Genomic DNA, 18,832 nt, shown 5'->3' with positions numbered 1-18,832 from the left:
TATTCAAAGGTTTTTCTTTATTTGTAATGTTTTCCACTTTGTGTATTAATATTGAGGACATTGAATTTATGCCAAATGTGGAATTATCTGGTCAATACAAATGTGTTAATTAACCCAGACTATGCTTTCTATTTATTCAAAATAAATACAAACTCTGAAGAAAAAACACAATGAATAACAAAGAAACAACAAGCAAACTGAAACATGGATCAAGGGTACAAAACCATGGAGAAGAGAAAAAAGTTGCAACATACGCTGAGTCTAAATACAAGTCTTAATTATCCACAACAGGATTCAGGTGCACAAAGAGACATGTGACAGGGCCCCTTAATGTGCAGTGGCTGATAGGAAATGTAGTTTGTAACAAAATAAATAATAAAAAAAAATTTTACATTTATAAAAATTATAATGGAACTAAAACATAAATGTAAAATAAATATATATTATGAATCTAAATTCCCTTAAAATTTTTTTTTTACCTGAAAATAGATTTCTTAAGGTAAAGGTATACTTTTAAAGCACTACAACACACTACTGAAGCATAAATACTGCTGTTCTGATGAAATGCCAAAGACGTTCTTCTTCTCCAGTTCAGTTTAAATACAGAAAAGAGCATTCACATCTGTCTCAGCTCTTGCTTTTTCTGGGGACGTGCTGGATTTTGCTGTAGATCAGAGATGAATCATCTGTCATAAGCCTATGGAACAAAAAGAGGTGACTTAAAGACACGAATAATGCACATCTAATCAGTCAGTTAATGAAGTAGCCTGAGCAGCAGAGTTAGTGTTGGTGTAATGATAATGATTTGCTCACTGGGTGGCAGCAGTGCTCCTACGAATATTCACAGCAGCGTACTGAACATTCTCCTCATCTGTGGTGTCTGGAGGAAGTCTGGGTGACCGAGACCGTCCCTGGCTGTGGGATTGTTTAAAAACAGACACGTATTTATACACAGGATGATACAGTCCACGCACACACACACGAACACGCACACACATATTGGGGAGAAAGCTGACCTAAAGTGTTTCCTGTTTAGACAAGAGGATATACCAGCCCAGATAAGACTCTCTGTTTACCTTACCGACTAACATCGTAAATATCCTATAGACACTGAACGGACAAAGGAATGTGTGTGAGATAGTGTGAAAACAGTTTTAACACTAACAATGGCCACTTTAAATCATTTATGATTTAGCATCACACACCAAAACATAGGATGTTCATCCTGGGAACAGAACCTGTGACATAAACTGCCAATTGAAAGATATTCCATTTCATTCTTTTCTTACATGCAAATAATCGTTCATCATCACCACTCAAATCGAGGCCTTTATGGCCTGTCTTACCATCGTCATCAACATACATAGTACAATTCCAACAACATACAAGAATCATTCCTAAAACAAAATAGTGTTCAACACTCGTAAACAAATTCTTAATCTTTTCCAAAAACTTTGTTCAGCAGTTGTTTCACGTTCTCCAAGACATCATGAGACCATTGTTTCTCATTGTTTGTTCAGTATGTCTATTAACAGTGATATAAGGTATACATAACAGTTTCTTCTCTGAATAATGTATTCAAAGAGAATAAAAAAATTCGGAGTCTAGTTACATCTATGCACATATAGTTATAGAATTTAGACCTAGAGCGAGTATCAGGGTACGCTAAACTAAACAGTCAAGTGAGTTTGATCTTCACCCCGGAGGTGGCCCCCTTTCTACTAAAAAGAAAAGATCTTTCCGTGGGCTCTCAACTGTTTCAGCCCTGAACACTCACTTAGGCTGGCTTCTTAGGCCAACAGACCAATTAATGCATAGATTAAGTGGGTGCTGTTTAGATCAGATTAGTTTTGTTCGAGACAGGGTTAGTTTTGTTAAAGATAGGGTTATTTTCATTTCTGTGAGTATTACCGAGAGAACAACAGTCCAATTTTGGCCTGTTTCAATGCAGGCTTCAGTAATACGTCTAATGGTTCTGTTTGTTCTCTCTACCACTCCAGCTGACTGTGGGTGATAGGGAATATTAAAATAACAATCAATTGCTAAACTTTTAGCCAAAAGTTGTCTTACCTTCGAAGCAAAAGGTGTGCCGTTATCAATTTCAATCACGCTAGGAATACCAAACCTAGAGATGATCTCTTTTGTTAATATTTTAATAACAGTTTTAGCATTCTCTGTCGCACATGCAAATGCTTCTGGCCACTTAGTGAATCTGTCAACTATAACCAACAGGTACCTCAAATTTCCTACAGGTGGCATATGTATAAAATCTATGGCCACTTTGGCAGGGAGTTGAACAGCTTTTAATAAGTCGCCTATGAGATTAAAATGTGCTATGGGCTTTCCATCAGCTGTTTTAAAGTCTCTTTGCTTCCATGTTTCAGCAAAATCATGCACAACACCATAAGCATCCTTAGAATCAGTGTATAAAGTCACTACTTTACCTTTAGACAACTGACATGATCTTGTAAGTGCGAACAATTCTGCAGCTTGTGCCGATGTGTATGGGAATGATTTAGCTTCAACTATTACATCAGGTAATCTTAAAACCGCATATCCACATAAATACACACCAGAAGGTTCTGAACATGAACATCTACATATAAGCAATCCCCCTCTTCCAGGGCCGTATCTAAAAGATCGGGCCTACAAGAGGTCTCACGTTCAATTTGTCTAAGGCAATCATGTGCGCCATCAAAACCATCTAAGTCAATATCGTCTAGCAGATCACGCAGAGCTTCTACAGCTGAATGCGGCTGAGAAGAAGGCATAATAGTTAAGTTTTCCATTACCAAGAGTGTAGTTTCATAACCAGATCTACGTTGTGCTGTCATATGTTGTTTGTTGAGGTCGTATAAATTAGCTGTTACCTGATTTGAGGTGTACAGTATTAAAGGATGTGACAGCACCGTTTTCTCAGCATCCCGGACCATCAGAGCCGCAGCAGCCACTGCACGCAAGCACGAAGGCAACCCTTGTGCTATGTTGTCTAAAAATTTGGAAAGATACGCAACAGGGCGATATCTGTCACCGTGTTCCTGGGCTAGGATCCCCGCAGCCGTACCACCACGTTCGTGCACATAAAGGTGAAAAGGCTCAGCATAATTCGGAAGACCCAGAGCTGGAGCAGACTGTACAGCCTTCTTGAGGGCAGCAAAACTGTCAGTCATTTCATGAGACCACAGAATGAGATGTGATGGAGGAGCTTTGTGAGCAATAGCACTATGCAAAACTTTATCATGCTGTGCGCAGTCAGAGATCCATGCTCGGCAGTAGTTCATCAGTCCCAAGAAGCTCTGCATCTGTTTCACAGTCAGAGGTCTTGAAAACCTAGTCACAAGCTGTACTCGGTCCTGTGACAAGGATGTCATCTGCGTATTGATGAATGCAGATTGTTTCCGGCAGGTGGATATCAGCCAAAGTTCAGTGCGCTACAGCGGAGAATACGGCTGGCGAGTCAACAAAGCCTTGAGGAAGACGTGTCCAGGTGAATTGATGCTCCTATAGGTAAAAGCGAAAAGCGGCTGCGTCTCTGAGGCCAAAGGGACACTGAAAAAAGCAGAACAAAGATCAATCACAGTAAAAAATCCGTGAGTTGCTGGTATAGAGTTAACAATGGTAGCTACATCAGGCACCAAAGGAGCTAACGGAATAACTCATTTATTAATCTCACGTAAATCTTGTGTTAGCCTCCAGCATTTTTTATCTTCCTTTAAGACGGGATTAATCGGTGTGTTACACGGTGAATGTGTCTCGATCAAAACACCTTGTGACAATAAATTGTCAATAACAGGAGCAATGGCAACATTCTTCTCTTTCGACAATGGATATTGTTTAACAAAAATCGGATGGTGTGTTTTCATGAGTGGATGATACGGTTTTACCTGGATGAAACCTGCCTCATCTTTGTGAGAGGCCCATAATTTAGGGTTAACTTCACCGAAACTTGGTTCATCAGGCACGACTTCTGTACTACCCTGAAAGAAATCTTCCAGATGTGGCTGTGGCTCAGTTGAGAGCATGAGGACAGAAGGAAAAACAGTGAGACATTGGTTTAAAAAAACAGAATTTCCATTCCCATTTTGTGCATCATATCCTTTCCTAAAATGTTTAAAGGCGAGTTTGGAATTATTGTAAAGCTATGATATAAATTTGTACCAGTCGGTGTCATCACAGGCAAAAGGTGAGTTACAGGACATGAAATTGGAACTCTATCTATTCCCTAATAGATGAACTTTCCATTTTCCTAGGACCTCCTCCTTGAGTTTAGTGCTGAGGCTGGAATGCACCACTTCCCGTTGCAGTGCAGAGCATAAAGGGTTAACTTAACCTGAAGCATAGCAGAAACCTCAAGCAGCATGTAAATCTCTATGGAAAAGTATCTAGATGTGACACAATTTCACTCCATAATGCCATATGATCTAAATAAGGATTAGTCCAAAAACCAGCACTATTCCTATACACAAAATCTGTGGTATATTCTTCCGGCAGTAAGCGAGAAATGTTATGACCCATCATCTTTACACAGAACAAAGAACAGACACACAACACTTAATACACGGACAATACACAAAACACATAACACTCAGACAATACAGCTGCGCAGGCACCAGGGAGATCACAGTCTTCAAACAAAAAGGTAATCCAGTCTCTCCAATTGGATCACAAATTTTGTAAATTAGGAGAAAAAAATAGACTTTAAAGCCAAAACAAGATTGAAGTCTTTTGAAAAATTTTAAAGTCTTTTCAAAATGTCCGTTTCTCTTTAGTTCCTTTTCTCTTTAGTTCCTTTTCTCTTTTCTCACTTTTTTGTTTTTTTCTTAAAACAATTAATTTTTCATCTATCTATTTTTTTTCGGGCATATAAAAAATGATCGTGGATTCTTTTGGATACTTCAGCCAATATCGCCTATATTAGACAGACCGTAAAAAACGTCTACTAATCTTGCATCTTACATCTAAGGTGAGGAAACCAATGTCGCGACGAAATCATCCCGCAAGGAAATTATCATTAATTAAAAAATTAATGCATAACCAAGACACGAACACACATGCAGCCTTATTAGCTGGCAAACGGGACAATCACCGCAAACAAGGGAATACATTAAATTCTACCTTGATGCGTGATCTCCCTCTGGATATTGTCGGAAAGTATCTCGCTTCTGACACCAAAACTGTTAGATTTTTATCATGCCCAAAAACGAAACTTGGAGAGATTTTCCATACGACCTGTGATGCTCCGTAGTGCCTTTCTGATATCAGGGAAGGAGAAATACACAGCACACAGAATGTGGCAAAATGTTCCTCTTCAGTTTATTGCAGGTGGCAGACACGTATTTATACACACAGGATGATACAGTCCACGCACACACACACGAACACGAACACACATATTGGGGAGAAAGCTGATCTAAAGTGTTTCCTGTTTGGACAAGAGGATATACCAGCCCAGATAAGACTCTCTGTTTACCTTACCGACTAACATCGTAAATATCCTATAGACACTGAACGGACAAAGGAATGTGTGTGAGATAGTGTGAAAACAGTTTTAACACTAACAACTGTGTTTAAAAAAAGGTAAATCCACACTCACACACTGGAGGAGATCGGAGACCCTCATGGCCTTCAACAGCACAGCTGTAACTGACCTCACCACTGACTGCAGCTACAAAGCAGTAGGCAGATTTACACTCATTCACCCGCTGTCCGTTCTTGTACCAGATGTAAGTGGGATTGTTAGACAGAGTGCAGGTGGTGTTACAGCTCAGCTCCATGTACTGATCAGTCCAGTCTGATACTGTAACCTTCAGATCTGCAAATTATAGAAAGTATGTGAGTAATTACTTTGCTCTCTATTCACTTTATTTAGTAAATATATACTTGTATAACTGTACATCACCTGTAACAGACAGAGCGACTCCAGGTTCTCCAGTGTAATCACCTTCATCAGTGTAGAATCTGAATCTGTATGTTTGAGCATCTGTCTCTCTCAGGTTAGTGATTCTCAGACTACAGTTATCCTGAGAGTTCTGTGTGTCCTGCACTCGGCCCTGATACTCCTCACCCTTTCTCACATCTACAGGATCATCATCAGCCTTCTGTTTAATGAACCACACTGATGTTCTCACTGTGTGTTCTGCAGGGTGCGTATAAGAGCAGGAGAGATCAACCGATGTGCCTTTCAGAGCACACACATGATCAGGAGTGTAAGTCACACGCCAACACGCCTTACTCATTACACCTGAAACATATAGAGAGGTAATAACTGTGGGAGGATCTTCTTTTGAAGCCTGGCATCCCATAATTATCATCTAGTTCTGGTCATAAATGTAGTTAAAACAGAAGATATTGAGTTTTATTTCGAAAATTAAATATTTTACAGGAAACTTGAGAGGGAGGAATCTGGACAGATTTACTCTGACACTTACACACTGGAGGAGAGCGACGTTCACTCTGGTACGCCCTACAGGAGTAGCTGCCTTCATCATGTAGACTAGTCGAGTCGAGGACAATGAAGTTGTCAACTGTAGTTTTTAACTTTTGGCCATTCCTGTACCAGTGGAAATTGTATGTACTGAGACTGCAGGTGAAACTGCAGGTCAGTTTTACTTCTCTCTGTCCTTCAGGTTTAGGCTCCACCTTCACCTGCAAATCTACACACAATAATGTACAAAAACTCTGTAAATACTACAGACCTGTTATATATCATATTATACTGCAAAGTCTATGTGTGCATTATTACCTGTAACAGTCAGATGAACTCCAGATGGCGCTGATATCCAGTCACTGCTCTGTGTTTTAAATCTAATGTTATAAACTCCAGAGTCACTCACACTCACATTTTGCACTGACAGCAAACATTCAGATGTCCAGATTATAACTCGTCCTGAATATTGTGGATCTTTACTCAGGTCTTGTGGTTCTCCTTCAGAGCTCTGGACTCGATACCACTCTCTCTGTGTGACACTGGAGTGATCAGGATTTGTAAATGTACAGGGGATTTTTACTGAAGATTCAGCAACAGCACAGAAACTCTGAGTGGGTAAAGTTACACTGGGCTGAGCCTGAACTCCTGGAACACACACACACACACACACACACACACACACACACACACACACACACACACACACACAACAAAACAGAAGCAGAAAGTAAAGTAATGTCTTGTGCACTGACAGGGAAGTATAATCAGTCTTAAGTGCTGCTGCTGCACTCAGTCACACATAGTGAGTGAAAAAAAAAGTTGTGAAATTGACAATAAAAATAGAACTCATTTTAAAACTTCCTCTGGGTTTGTAGACTCTAGAACTGCAACAAATAAACTCATGCAGATAAAAAACAGTGCAGGATACTAACACATTATAGTTTGTACAGTAATACATGACTAATACACATATGATTTAACATACGTATGTGATCTTTTTATTTCTGGCTCTATACTGTACCTCCTGATGTTTACTCTACAGCACCCTACAAATGATCTATTCTACATACAGATGTTTCTGGAAGGATGCAGTAGTGACACAGAAGCACAGAAAAACAGTAGAAAGAGCTGAAATATATGAAAAGTTTACCAGTGAGTAACATGAGAATTGCTGCTGCTGCTGCTGCTGTAAAGTTTCTCGTCATTCTGTGAAAAACGCTGACATCAACCTTTAAACAGCTCATACTGAGATCCACCAGGTGTGAAATTTAGTCCAGAAATATCCTTAGAATTACAATATAAAACTTTCTTACTCTTTTAATAAACAATAACTGCCTAAATCAGCCTATTCCTCTTTCACTCATGCTGCACTCGTCTCTGTACGACACGTCCAGTTATGACTCGGAATATGAACGATGCGTTCACACCAGCATTGTGTGAACCACGCCAACGTGTTTAAGCCTCCTCTTTACTTTTAACCCTATAAAAAAGTCATTCAAGTTTCATTAATACCACATTCCTACTCGATTTTTCTTTCTTCTGAGGTAAAAAAAAACACTGTTACTTTTAATTCTTTGATAATGTCTAAATGTGATGATGTTAATGTTGTGATGTAAATGTACATTTTGTTATAATGTTTAGTAATGGATATTTGTCTTAATCAAGCTACAAGTACAGGAATGAAAGAAGCCAAGAGAAGTCCATGCGATTTGACCATAATCAGTTATTCCTAAGCTATTTCTAGCGCCCTCCTGTGGCCGTTTTAGACAACTTATTTTTTTTATCCCAAGTCATGGCGAAACTAAATTGTAGAATTTTTTTGTAAATCACATGCTCATTGCAAACTATTGGAGAAAAAGAAACCACCAAATCAAGTCTGTTTTATAATCAATTAAGATTCTGGTATTTTAAACTCTCCTTGTCGTGTTCGACACACACCAGTTTCACATACAGAGGTATTATACATAATAATTGTAATAGCATTTAACAGTCAACAGTCAGTCCTATAGAGTCTAATACAGATAATTTATTAAAAAAATGTATATTTTTTTACCACATGTTAATATGTTAACATATATGTTAAGAATATTATATATAAATATTTGTTGGGGCGTGGGTTTTTTCCCTGTTTTTATGAGGAAGTTCAGGGAAGTTTTAGCTCTTGTGTGGTTGCTTGCTGCTGAAGGCAGGGTCAGTGGGAAAATCCTGATAATTTGTTGTTTTTTAATTGCAAGTGTGTTGGTACAGGATGAGAGTGGTCAGTGAAGATTTGCACATGTCCTACCTCAAGGTCAGAAGCTTCATAGTCTCTCTGCACAACAATGGTAAAGAGAATGACCTCAGTCAGTCACTGGACACTGCATGAGCATGAGAATGAGAGAAAAGGATAAACACAGGTAGGAGGACCAGAGAAGATGTTCACTGTGAGGGGTTTTGCTGCCACACTTCACTGTTCTTGTGCTCTTGTGCTCTCCACAACAACGAGGATGCTGAAGTGACACTATTATTTTACAACTCGGATGGGAGTTGTGCCACGAGTGTGCACAGTCTAGAAGTATTGAAAAACATGTTTGTAACCCATTTGAATAACGAGCAGCCAACAGATTTAGCATAGCAACCACATAGCAACAACCTATGAGCCTCAAGCACACAATGATATAATTTCAGTCACAAATGCTAACATGTTTATGCTACTAACATGCAGAGGAAATTGTCATTTCTTAACATGATTTGTGACATTGATTTTGAGAAATATAAAAAGTTTATATTACATATTATTCTCTGAACTGCATTTAACTATTCCTGCACCTGAATAAAATAATTTCTGTTTTATGCATCTACTGACAATTTATATACTTAAAATTCATGCTTGTATTACAATTAAAATAAGGAACATATACTCTTTTGTTTGATTTAATTTCCTTTATGAGACGGTTAGGACTTGAACCAGGGACAATGGCTTCATAGTCAAACCATCTATAAGATGTGGCTCAGAGGGGCATATGAACCTAATCAGAGATAGACTCAATGAAAAGGTGGAAGGTTTCATAATGTATTTATTATAAAGTAAAAAACAAGAATAAACAAAGAAGACAAGAAATAAAATATTAAACTGAAAATCTTCTTAAAGAAGTCAAGAAGAGTTGTCCCAATGACTTTTTCTAGAAAAAAGCAGAGAAAAGCAAAATATATTAAAAACTTTAAAAGAGGCAACTTGAAACAATGCTGGGGACACAGGAAACAAAACACTATCAGTAGACCATACAACATTAAGAAGCAAGTGAAAAACTACCACAAAGAAGGACCTTAAATAGACTGTGGGAGATTGGGAACAGGTGGAGACAATTGAGCATTTGGAAAGGGCAAAGGCGACATCTGGTGGTAAAAGGAAATAACTACAAAAACAAAACCCCCTAAATCCTGAGACTTGATATATAAACTCATACTCAGTCTGGTGAAGCAGGTACACTTACCGTCAGGGTGTCTTAATTAAGGACGTGGCTGCAGGGTTCGGTGTTGGCTCTTGACAGAGCTCTTAATATTCTAAATGGAAAAGATTACAGAATGAAGAATGTAGTATGTGTGTTGCTAACACACACACACACACACACACACACACACACACACACACACACACACACACACACACACACAAAGACTGTGTACATACTTGTAGAGTATCATAATCTGGAGACATCGTCGTGAGCTGCAGTGTTGTGTACGTGTCGCCTTCAGGTGCCGGAACCCTCTGAGAAAAATAAACAAAATTTTCCAATCTTATTTTATTTACTTTATAGGATCTAGAGTTTGATAAAGATAAAGACATCAATTACAACGGTCTCTCAGTACCTGAAAGTCAGTGTCTCTGTTTGCTATTCTCTTCCTCCTATTCACACAAATAACATAAAACACGGCTCTTCAATCTGTTCTTGTTTCATTCAGATATTTATAGAATAAAATAGTTCAGTTACTCACATAATGACCAGAACAGCAATAAGAAGAAGGAGAAGCAGAGTAGGAACGAGTGCAGCAGTTCCCCATGCAACATGGAGCTTCCACACCTCATCACCTGAGGGAAAGAAAAGCTTTTATTACAGGTACAGAGACAAATATATTTTACTGCAGCAATTAAATCATCAAATCTTAATAACTACATTGCACCCAGTATATGGACTTTTCACTCAGTAAACACAACTAGTAAAACTTTACACATGACACTTATGTAACACATGCAGGTGTATGGGTGTAGAGTTTTGACGTCCCAGCTGGTTGTGAGCAGTGCAGTAGTAGAGTCCACTGTGTAGGGAGCTAAATTTACTGATGCTGTAATTCTGGTTTGTTGTCAACAGGTTGTTTGTAGCTACTCTTTGCTTAAACCAGGAGTAGGTGAGAACAGGAGGGTCTGCATCACTGCTACAGCTTAAAGTCACTGAATCAACCTTCACTAGACTTTCAGAGGAATGAACCACTGCTATGATGTTTTTAGGGGAATCTGATCAGAAATACAACAACTAAATCAGCTGGTGTTGGTTCAGGATCAGCATTTGTTTTATAAAAATAGATGTACTGTGTTTGAGAAAAGTTAAATCCACACTCACACACTGGAGAAGATCGGAGACTCTCGTGGCCTTCAACAGCACAGCTGTAACTGACCTCACCACTGACTGAAGCTACAGAGCAGGAGGCAGATTTACACTCATTCACCCGCTGTCCGTTCTTGTACCAGATGTAAGTGGGATTGTTAGACAGAGTGCAGATGGTGTTACAGCTCAGCTCCATGTACTGATCAGTCCAGTCTGATACTGTAACCTTCAGATCTGCAAATTATAGAAAGTATGTGAGTAATTACTTTGCTCTCTATTCACTTTATTTAGTAAATATATACTTGTATAACTGTACATCACCTGTAACAGACAGAGCGACTCCAGGTTCTCCAGTGTAATCACCTCCATCAGTGTAGAATCTGAATCTGTATGTTTGAGCATCTGTCTCTCTCAGGTTAGTGATTCTCAGACTACAGTTATTCTGAGAGTTCTGTGTGTCCTGCACTCGGCCCTGATGCTCCTCACCCTTTCTCACATCTACAGGATCATCATCAGCCTTCTGTTTAATGAACCACACTGATGTTCTCACTGTGTGTTCTGCAGGGTGCGTATAAGAGCAGGAGAGATCAACCGATGTGCCTTTCAGAGCACACACATGATCAGGAGTGTAAGTCACACGCCAAAACGCCTTACTCATTACACCTGAAACATATAGAGAGGTAATAACTGTGGGAGGATCTTCTTTTGAAGCCTGCCTTCCACAATGATCATCCTGTCCTGTTTATAAATGTCGTAAAAAGTGTTAATATTGAGTTTGGATTACAAAATTAATTGTCTCCTAAATTTTCTTGGAAACATGCTTAATTGTTTTTGTCTTCCTGACTTGTGCCTGTAGTTAGTTAACTCGACTATAACTAGTGTTGTTTATATTTATTTTCTCTCACTCACATCTCTGTATAATAAATCTGTTCGTGACGATAAGCACTATGCCGGTTGTTTGTCTGCATTCGAGCACAGGTGAGGACTCGTTCGAGTTGCAAACGGTGGCGTTTGAGATGGAGGCATTGGAGAAACAGATTCGCGAGCTGCATGTAAAGCATGACCGGCTGCGAGAGCGGAAAGCGGCGCTGGAAACATCCCGGGCGGACGCGCACTCATCCCAGGTAAACTCCCGGGTTGAACCTAACGCTCCCAGCACATCAACTCCGCGTGCTTCTATGCCCAGGCCCAGCGCACCTACAACTCCGGCACCGGTGCAACATGGACCCTGGATGCGACCGCGGCGGAAGAGACAAGCCAAGCCCCGATCGAGGACGTCTCCACCTCCACCACCGGCCTTCGAGATCTCGACCGAGAACCGCTTCGTCCCCCTCCGCGAGACGGAACGCGACACTGTTATTCTCGGAGATTCCATCGTCCGGCATGTCCGCGCTACCCGAGCTAAAGGTAAGGTGCACACTCGCTGTTTTCCTGGTGCTCGTGTTCTGGATGTCGCTGCGCAGGTACCCGCGATCCTGAACGAGAACTTCGGAGCGGTTGTTCTCCATGCCGGATCAAACGACACCAGGCTGCGGCAAACGGAGATCTTAAAGAGGGACTTCAGGATCCTGGTGGAGACGGTACGCAGCACATCACCCACAACGAGGATCATTGTGTCAGGACCTCTTCCCACTTACCAGCGAGGGGCTGAGAAGTTTAGTAGACTTTTAGCTCTAAATGAATGGTTACAGTCATGGTGTCGAGAACATAAACTTCTCTTTGTTAATAACTGGAACTGTTTCTGGGAGCGTCCTAGGTTCTTCCGCCTGATGGCCTGCACCCCAGCAGAGTTGGAGCAGCAGTGCTATCAGATAACATCTCTAGGATACTTCACACCATCTGACTGGTAAGACATCAAGAAATCTTCAACTATAAGAACACGCATACTACAGACCAAATAGTTACAAGTTCACACACAGCCCAGTTTATAGAAACCGTATCTATTCCTCGTGTAGTAAAACCAAGAATTACATACACAAGATCCAGAAATAATCTTATTGCAGTTAAAACTGAAAAATGCCAGATAAACAAACACAACAAAGTTCTAAAGTTCGGTCTTTTAAACATTAGATCACTTGCACCCAAAGCACTGATTGTAAATGAGATGATCACAGATAATAATCTCTCAGCACTCTGTCTCACTGAGACCTGGATTAAACCAGGTGATTATATGGGTCTAAACGAGTCGACACCGTCAGGATATGTTTATAAGCATGAGCCCCGTCAGACTGGTCGTGGGGGGGGTGTAGGAACCATTTATAGTGCTTCTCTTAATGTTAGTCAGAGATTAGGATTCAGCTTTAAATCATTTGAAGTGCTCGTTCTTAAAATTGCACTTTCAGAGATGCATAGAAAACTCGCTCTGGTCACCGTGTACAGACCCCCAGGACCCTACGCTGATTTTCTTCATGAGTTTGCTTGTTTTCTCTCAGACCTCCTGATCAGCTTTGATAAAGTGCTGCTTGTAGGAGATTTTAATATTCATGTAGATGATGAAAACTATGCCCTAGGATTATCATTTGTCGATTTACTAAGCTCTTTTGGAGTTAAACAAAACGTCACCAGACCAACCCACCGTTTTAACCACACACTAGACTTAATAATATCCCACGGAGCAGACGTCACTGATATAAATATTTTACCTCAGAATGATGACATCACAGACCATTATCTCCTACTGTACACACTACCGGTAGAGCAGATTAACCGTGTTTCACCACGGTATCGACTTGGTAGGACTATTATTCCAACCACTAAGGACAGATTCATAAATAACCTGCCTGATTTATCTCAGTTTCACATTAAACCCATAAATGCTGATCATCTTGATGAGATGGCGAACAACATAGACCTTATCCTCACTAGCACTTTAGACACTGTTGCCCCCATCCGGTTAAAAAAGGTTCGAGAACAAGCACCTGCACCTTGGTATAATAGTCATACGCATGCCCTAAAGAGAACAGCACGTAATCTGGAGAGAAAATGGAGGAAAACTAAATTGGAGGTATTTAGAATTGCGTATAAAGACAGTATGCTTAGCTACAGACAGGCGCTAAAAGCTGCTAGAGCTAAACAACTGAGCAAACTCATAGAAAATAACAAAAACAATCCCAGGTTCCTTTTCAGTACAGTCGCTAAATTAACAACAAATCAGGGATCTGAAAAATGTGTTCCATCACAGTTTAGTAGTGAAGACTTTATGAATTTCTTCACTGAAAAAATAGATAACATTCGAAAAACAATTGTGGCAGTTCAACCTCTGACAGCATCTCCCGACACAATCGTACTTACAACCCCACAACTACACTGTTTTACATGTATAGGACAGGAAGAGCTGTATGATGCTATTATGAAAGCTAAATCAACAACATGTCAGTTAGATCCAATTCCCACTAAACTACTGAAGGAAGTGTTATATACAGCTGGTGAGCCTCTTTTAAATATTATTAACTCCTCACTATCGTTAGGTCATGTCCCTAAATCCCTCAAGTTAGCAGTTATTAAGCCCATCATTAAAAAACCTAATCTGGATCCAAACACGCTATCGAATTACAGACCAATTTCAAATCTCCCATTTATGTCTAAGATTTTAGAAAAGATTGTCGCTGCCCAGCTATGTAACCACTTGCAGGAGAACAATATCTTTGAAGAGTTTCAGTCAGGTTTTAGGCCCCATCATAGCACAGAAACTGCTCTAGTTAAAATCACTAACGACCTGTTTTTAGCTTCAGACCAAGGCTACATCTCCCTATTAGTTTTACTAGATCTTAGTGCTGCGTTCGACACCATAGATCATGATCTTCTCCTCGATCGCTTACAGAATTACATCGGTATTCAGGGACAGGCATTAAGCTGGTTTAAATCCTACCTGTCCAATCGTTACCATTTCGTAGATTTAAATGGAGAGCTATCCAGGATAATGCTAGTAAATTATGGCGTGCCACAAGGGTCAGTTCTGGGACCCCTGCTTTTTACAATATACATGCTTCCATTAGGAAATATTATTAGAAGGCATGGAATTAGCTTCCATTGTTATGCTGATGATACCCAGCTATATATTTCATCCAAACCAGGCGATACAGCTCAATTAGCTCGCATAACTGAGTGTGTTGAAGAAATAAGAGATTGGATGACCCATAACTTTCTGCTATTAAATTCTGATAAAACGGAGATTTTGCTCATCGGCCCAAAAAATAGTACACAGAAGCTCCAGCATCTCAGCCTGCATTTAGACGGTTGTTCTGTAACTACTAGTTCAACGGTAAAAGACCTGGGAGTTATTTTAGACAGCAACTTATCTTTTAAAAATCACATCAATCAAGTTACAAAAACAGCCTTCTTTCACCTTAGAAATATTTCTAAGCTAAGAAATATGTTATCTATATCTGATGCAGAGAAGCTCGTCCATGCGTTTATGACCTCTAGAATAGACTACTGTAATGCATTACTAGGTGGATGTCCTGCATCATTAATAAACAAGCTTCAGTTAGTTCAGAATGCCGCAGCAAGAGTTCTTACTAGGTCAAGAAAATACGATCATATAACCCCAATCTTATCGTCCCTACATTGGCTTCCTATTAAGTTTCGAATAGACTACAAACTACTGCTACTCACTTATAAAGCACTAAATGGTTTGGCTCCCATGTATCTATCCAGTCTTTTAACACGCTACAATCCGTCACGCTCCCTGAGATCTCAAAACTCTGGGCTTCTAGTAGTTCCTAGAATAGCAAAGTCCACTAAAGGCGGTAGAGCATTTTCACATTTAGCTCCTAAACTCTGGAATAGTCTTCCTGACAGTGTTCGGGGTTCAGATACACTCTCCCAGTTTAAGTGCAGATTAAAAACATATCTTTTTAGCAAAGCCTACACATAACACACATCACACACATCACATCACAACCTTGTGCTCCAGAACATCTGATCACATGCACATTATCAACTTGTGCTGTTAATATCATGAACAGCAGCTACGCTAATTCCTCTCCACTGCTTCTCTTTCTCTCCCCATCCCGAGGCTTCCTGAGGTTTGGCCAGCTCCAGTCACGTCCCACCTCGTGAAGATTGTGGACCTATGGATGATCATGGAGAAGTAGATGCCGAGTGTTTAAAGGCCCTGGCATGGAGAAGCTGATGCTGGATCTATGATGATCACAAATTGTTCTGTATTGTTGAAAGATTTATGACCAAACTTTTGATGTCACCCATATGAGGATGGGTTCCCCTTTGAGTCTGGTTCCTCTCAAGGTTTCTTCCTCATATCATCTAAGGGAGTTTTTCCTTGCCACTGTCGCCACGGCTGCTCATCAGGGACAAACGCACACCATTCACCTTCACTGTTGTTTTCTGTAAAGCTGCTTTGAGACAATGTCTGTTGTGAAAAGCGCTATACAAATAAACTTGACTTGACTTGACTTGACATGATACTGAGTTTTATTTCTAAAATTAAATGTCTTGTACATTTTACTGGAAACTTGAGAGGGAGGAATCTGGACAGATTTACTCTGACACTTACACACTGGAGGAGAGCGACGTTCACTCTCATACGCCCTACAGGAGTAGCTGCCTTCATCATGTAGACTAGTCGAGTCGAGGACAATGAAGTTGTTATTTGTAGTTTTTAACTTTTGGCCATTCCTGTACCAGTGGAAATTGTATGTACTGAGACTGCAGGTGAAACTACAGGTCAGTTTTACTTCTCTCTGTCCTTCAGGTTTAGGCTCCACCTTCACCTGCAAATCTACACACAATAATGTACAAAAACTCTGTAAATACTACAGACTTGTTATATATCATATTATACTGCAAAGTCTACATGTGCATTATTACCTGTAACAGTCAGATGAACTCCAGATGGCGCTGATATCCAGTCACTGCTCTGTGTTTTAAATTTAATGTTATAAACACCAGAGTCACTCAGTCTCACATTTTGCACTGACAGCGTACATTCAGATGTCCAGATTATAACTCGTCCTGAATATTGTGGATCTTTACTCAGGTCTTGTGGTTCTCCTTCAGAGCTCTGGACTCGATACCACTCGCTCTGTGTGACACTGGAGTGATCAGGATTTGTAAATGTACAGGGGATTTTTACTGTAGATTCAGCAAGAGCACAGAAACTCTGAGTGGGGAAAGTTACACTGGGCTGAGCCTGAACTCCTGGAACACACACACACACACACACACACACACACACACACACACACACACACACACACACACACACGCCTTAAAAGCAGAAATTAAAGTGATACTCGTACACTGACCAGGAAGGGGGTTACATTTGATTTCACCACTGATGCTGATGTTTTTAGTCACACAGAGCGACTGAACCAAGATCGTGTGAAAATGACATGTTAAAATAGATCTCAGTTTGAAACAGTTCACAAACTTTCTCTGGGTTTGTAGAATATTAACAGTACAAATAATAATACATGCCTAATATACATCATCTTATTTTATTTACTTTATAGGATCTAGAGTTTGATGAAGATAAAGACATAAATTACAACGGTCTCTCAGTACCTGAAAGTCAGTGTCTCTGTTTGCTATTCTCTTCCTCCTATTCACACAAATAACATAAAACACGGCTCTTCAATCTGTTCTTGTTTCATTCAGATATTTATATAATAAAATAGTTCAGTTACTCACATAATGACCAGAACAGCAATAAGAATAAGGAGAAGCAGAGTAGGAACGAGTGCAGCAGCTCCCCATGCAGCATGGAGCTTCCACACCTCCTGTATCACATGAGGGAAAGAAAAGCTTTTATATGAAAGTAATCTTTCAGCTTCAGGGTGAAGCTACAGTACACATGACACTTACCTAACACATTCAGGTGTACGGGTGTAGAGTTTTGACGTCCCAGCTGGTTGTAAGCAGTGCAGTAGTAGAGTCCACTGTGCAGGGAACTGATGTTGCTGATGCTGTAATTCTGGTTTGCTGTCAGCAGTGTGTCTGCAGCTGCTCTCTGCTTAAACCAGGAGTGGGTGTGAACAGGAGGGTCTGCATCACTGCTACAGCTCAGAGTCAATGAATCCCCCTCCATTAGGTCTCCAGTTGGAAGAACCTCTGCTTTTGTGTTTTTAGGGGAATCTGATGGGAAATAAAACACCTGATCACATAAGATCACATATGTTGTGATCTGTTGCTACCTTCATAAAAGATCATGAGAAAAAAAACGTTACTGTACGTTGTAAATTGGTCTACATTGTCTGTATTTAAAATTTCCATTCGTCATGGTATTTATTGGTAAAAATTGGGCAGATTTGTTTTGGTTGATGGTTTAAAACAAAGAAATGTACCACTCAATAAGCAGAAGCGGACAGTGGGATTATGAGAAACTGAGTGAAGGAGAAAAGTTCTTACAGACTGCAGGAGAGTGAAGATTCTCATGTCCTGTTACAGCACAGGAGTAGCTGCCATCACTGCTCACATCCAGATCCAGTTCATTTCTGTTCTGGTCAGGAACACGCTGTCCGTTCTTGTACCAGATGTAAGTGGGATTGTTAGACAGAGTGCAGGTGGTGATGCAGCTCAGCTTTTTATACCCATTTCTCCAGTCTGATACTGTAACCTTCAGATCTGCACAATAATAACTATATACTGTAAATAAATGTTTAATCATTTTCAGCTGTTTATTGCTAGATTACTTAAGCAATTATAGAATAATTTGACATCACCTGTAACAGACAGAGAAACTCCAGGATTCCCGGTGTATTTGTCCTGATCAGTGTAGAAACTGAATCTGTATGTTTGAGCATTTGTCTCTCTCAGGTTAGTGATTCTCAGACTACAGTTATTCTGAGAGTTCTGTGTGTCC

General features: G+C 40.0%; 1 protein-coding gene across 1 annotated transcript; it reads right to left on the bottom strand.

Annotated features, from left to right (window-relative positions):
• Positions 1–627: 627 nt before the first annotated feature.
• Positions 628–11,668, bottom strand: LOC310731609 (B-cell receptor CD22-like; the record flags this gene model as incomplete). Its single annotated transcript, XM_083551262.1, has 6 exons — positions 628–697; positions 814–915; positions 10,637–10,919; positions 11,026–11,244; positions 11,332–11,568; positions 11,665–11,668. The coding sequence occupies 6 exons, from the start codon at positions 11,666–11,668 to the stop codon at positions 628–630; spliced, it is 915 nt and encodes a 304-aa protein (XP_083407388.1).
• Between the last annotated feature and the right edge of the window lie 7,164 nt (positions 11,669–18,832).

The sequence above is a fragment of the Silurus aristotelis genome, assembly GCF_946808225.1.
Source record: "Silurus aristotelis genome assembly, chromosome: 9".
Lineage (NCBI taxonomy): Eukaryota > Metazoa > Chordata > Actinopteri > Siluriformes > Siluridae > Silurus > Silurus aristotelis.
This window is presented reverse-complemented; position numbering and strand designations above follow the sequence as displayed.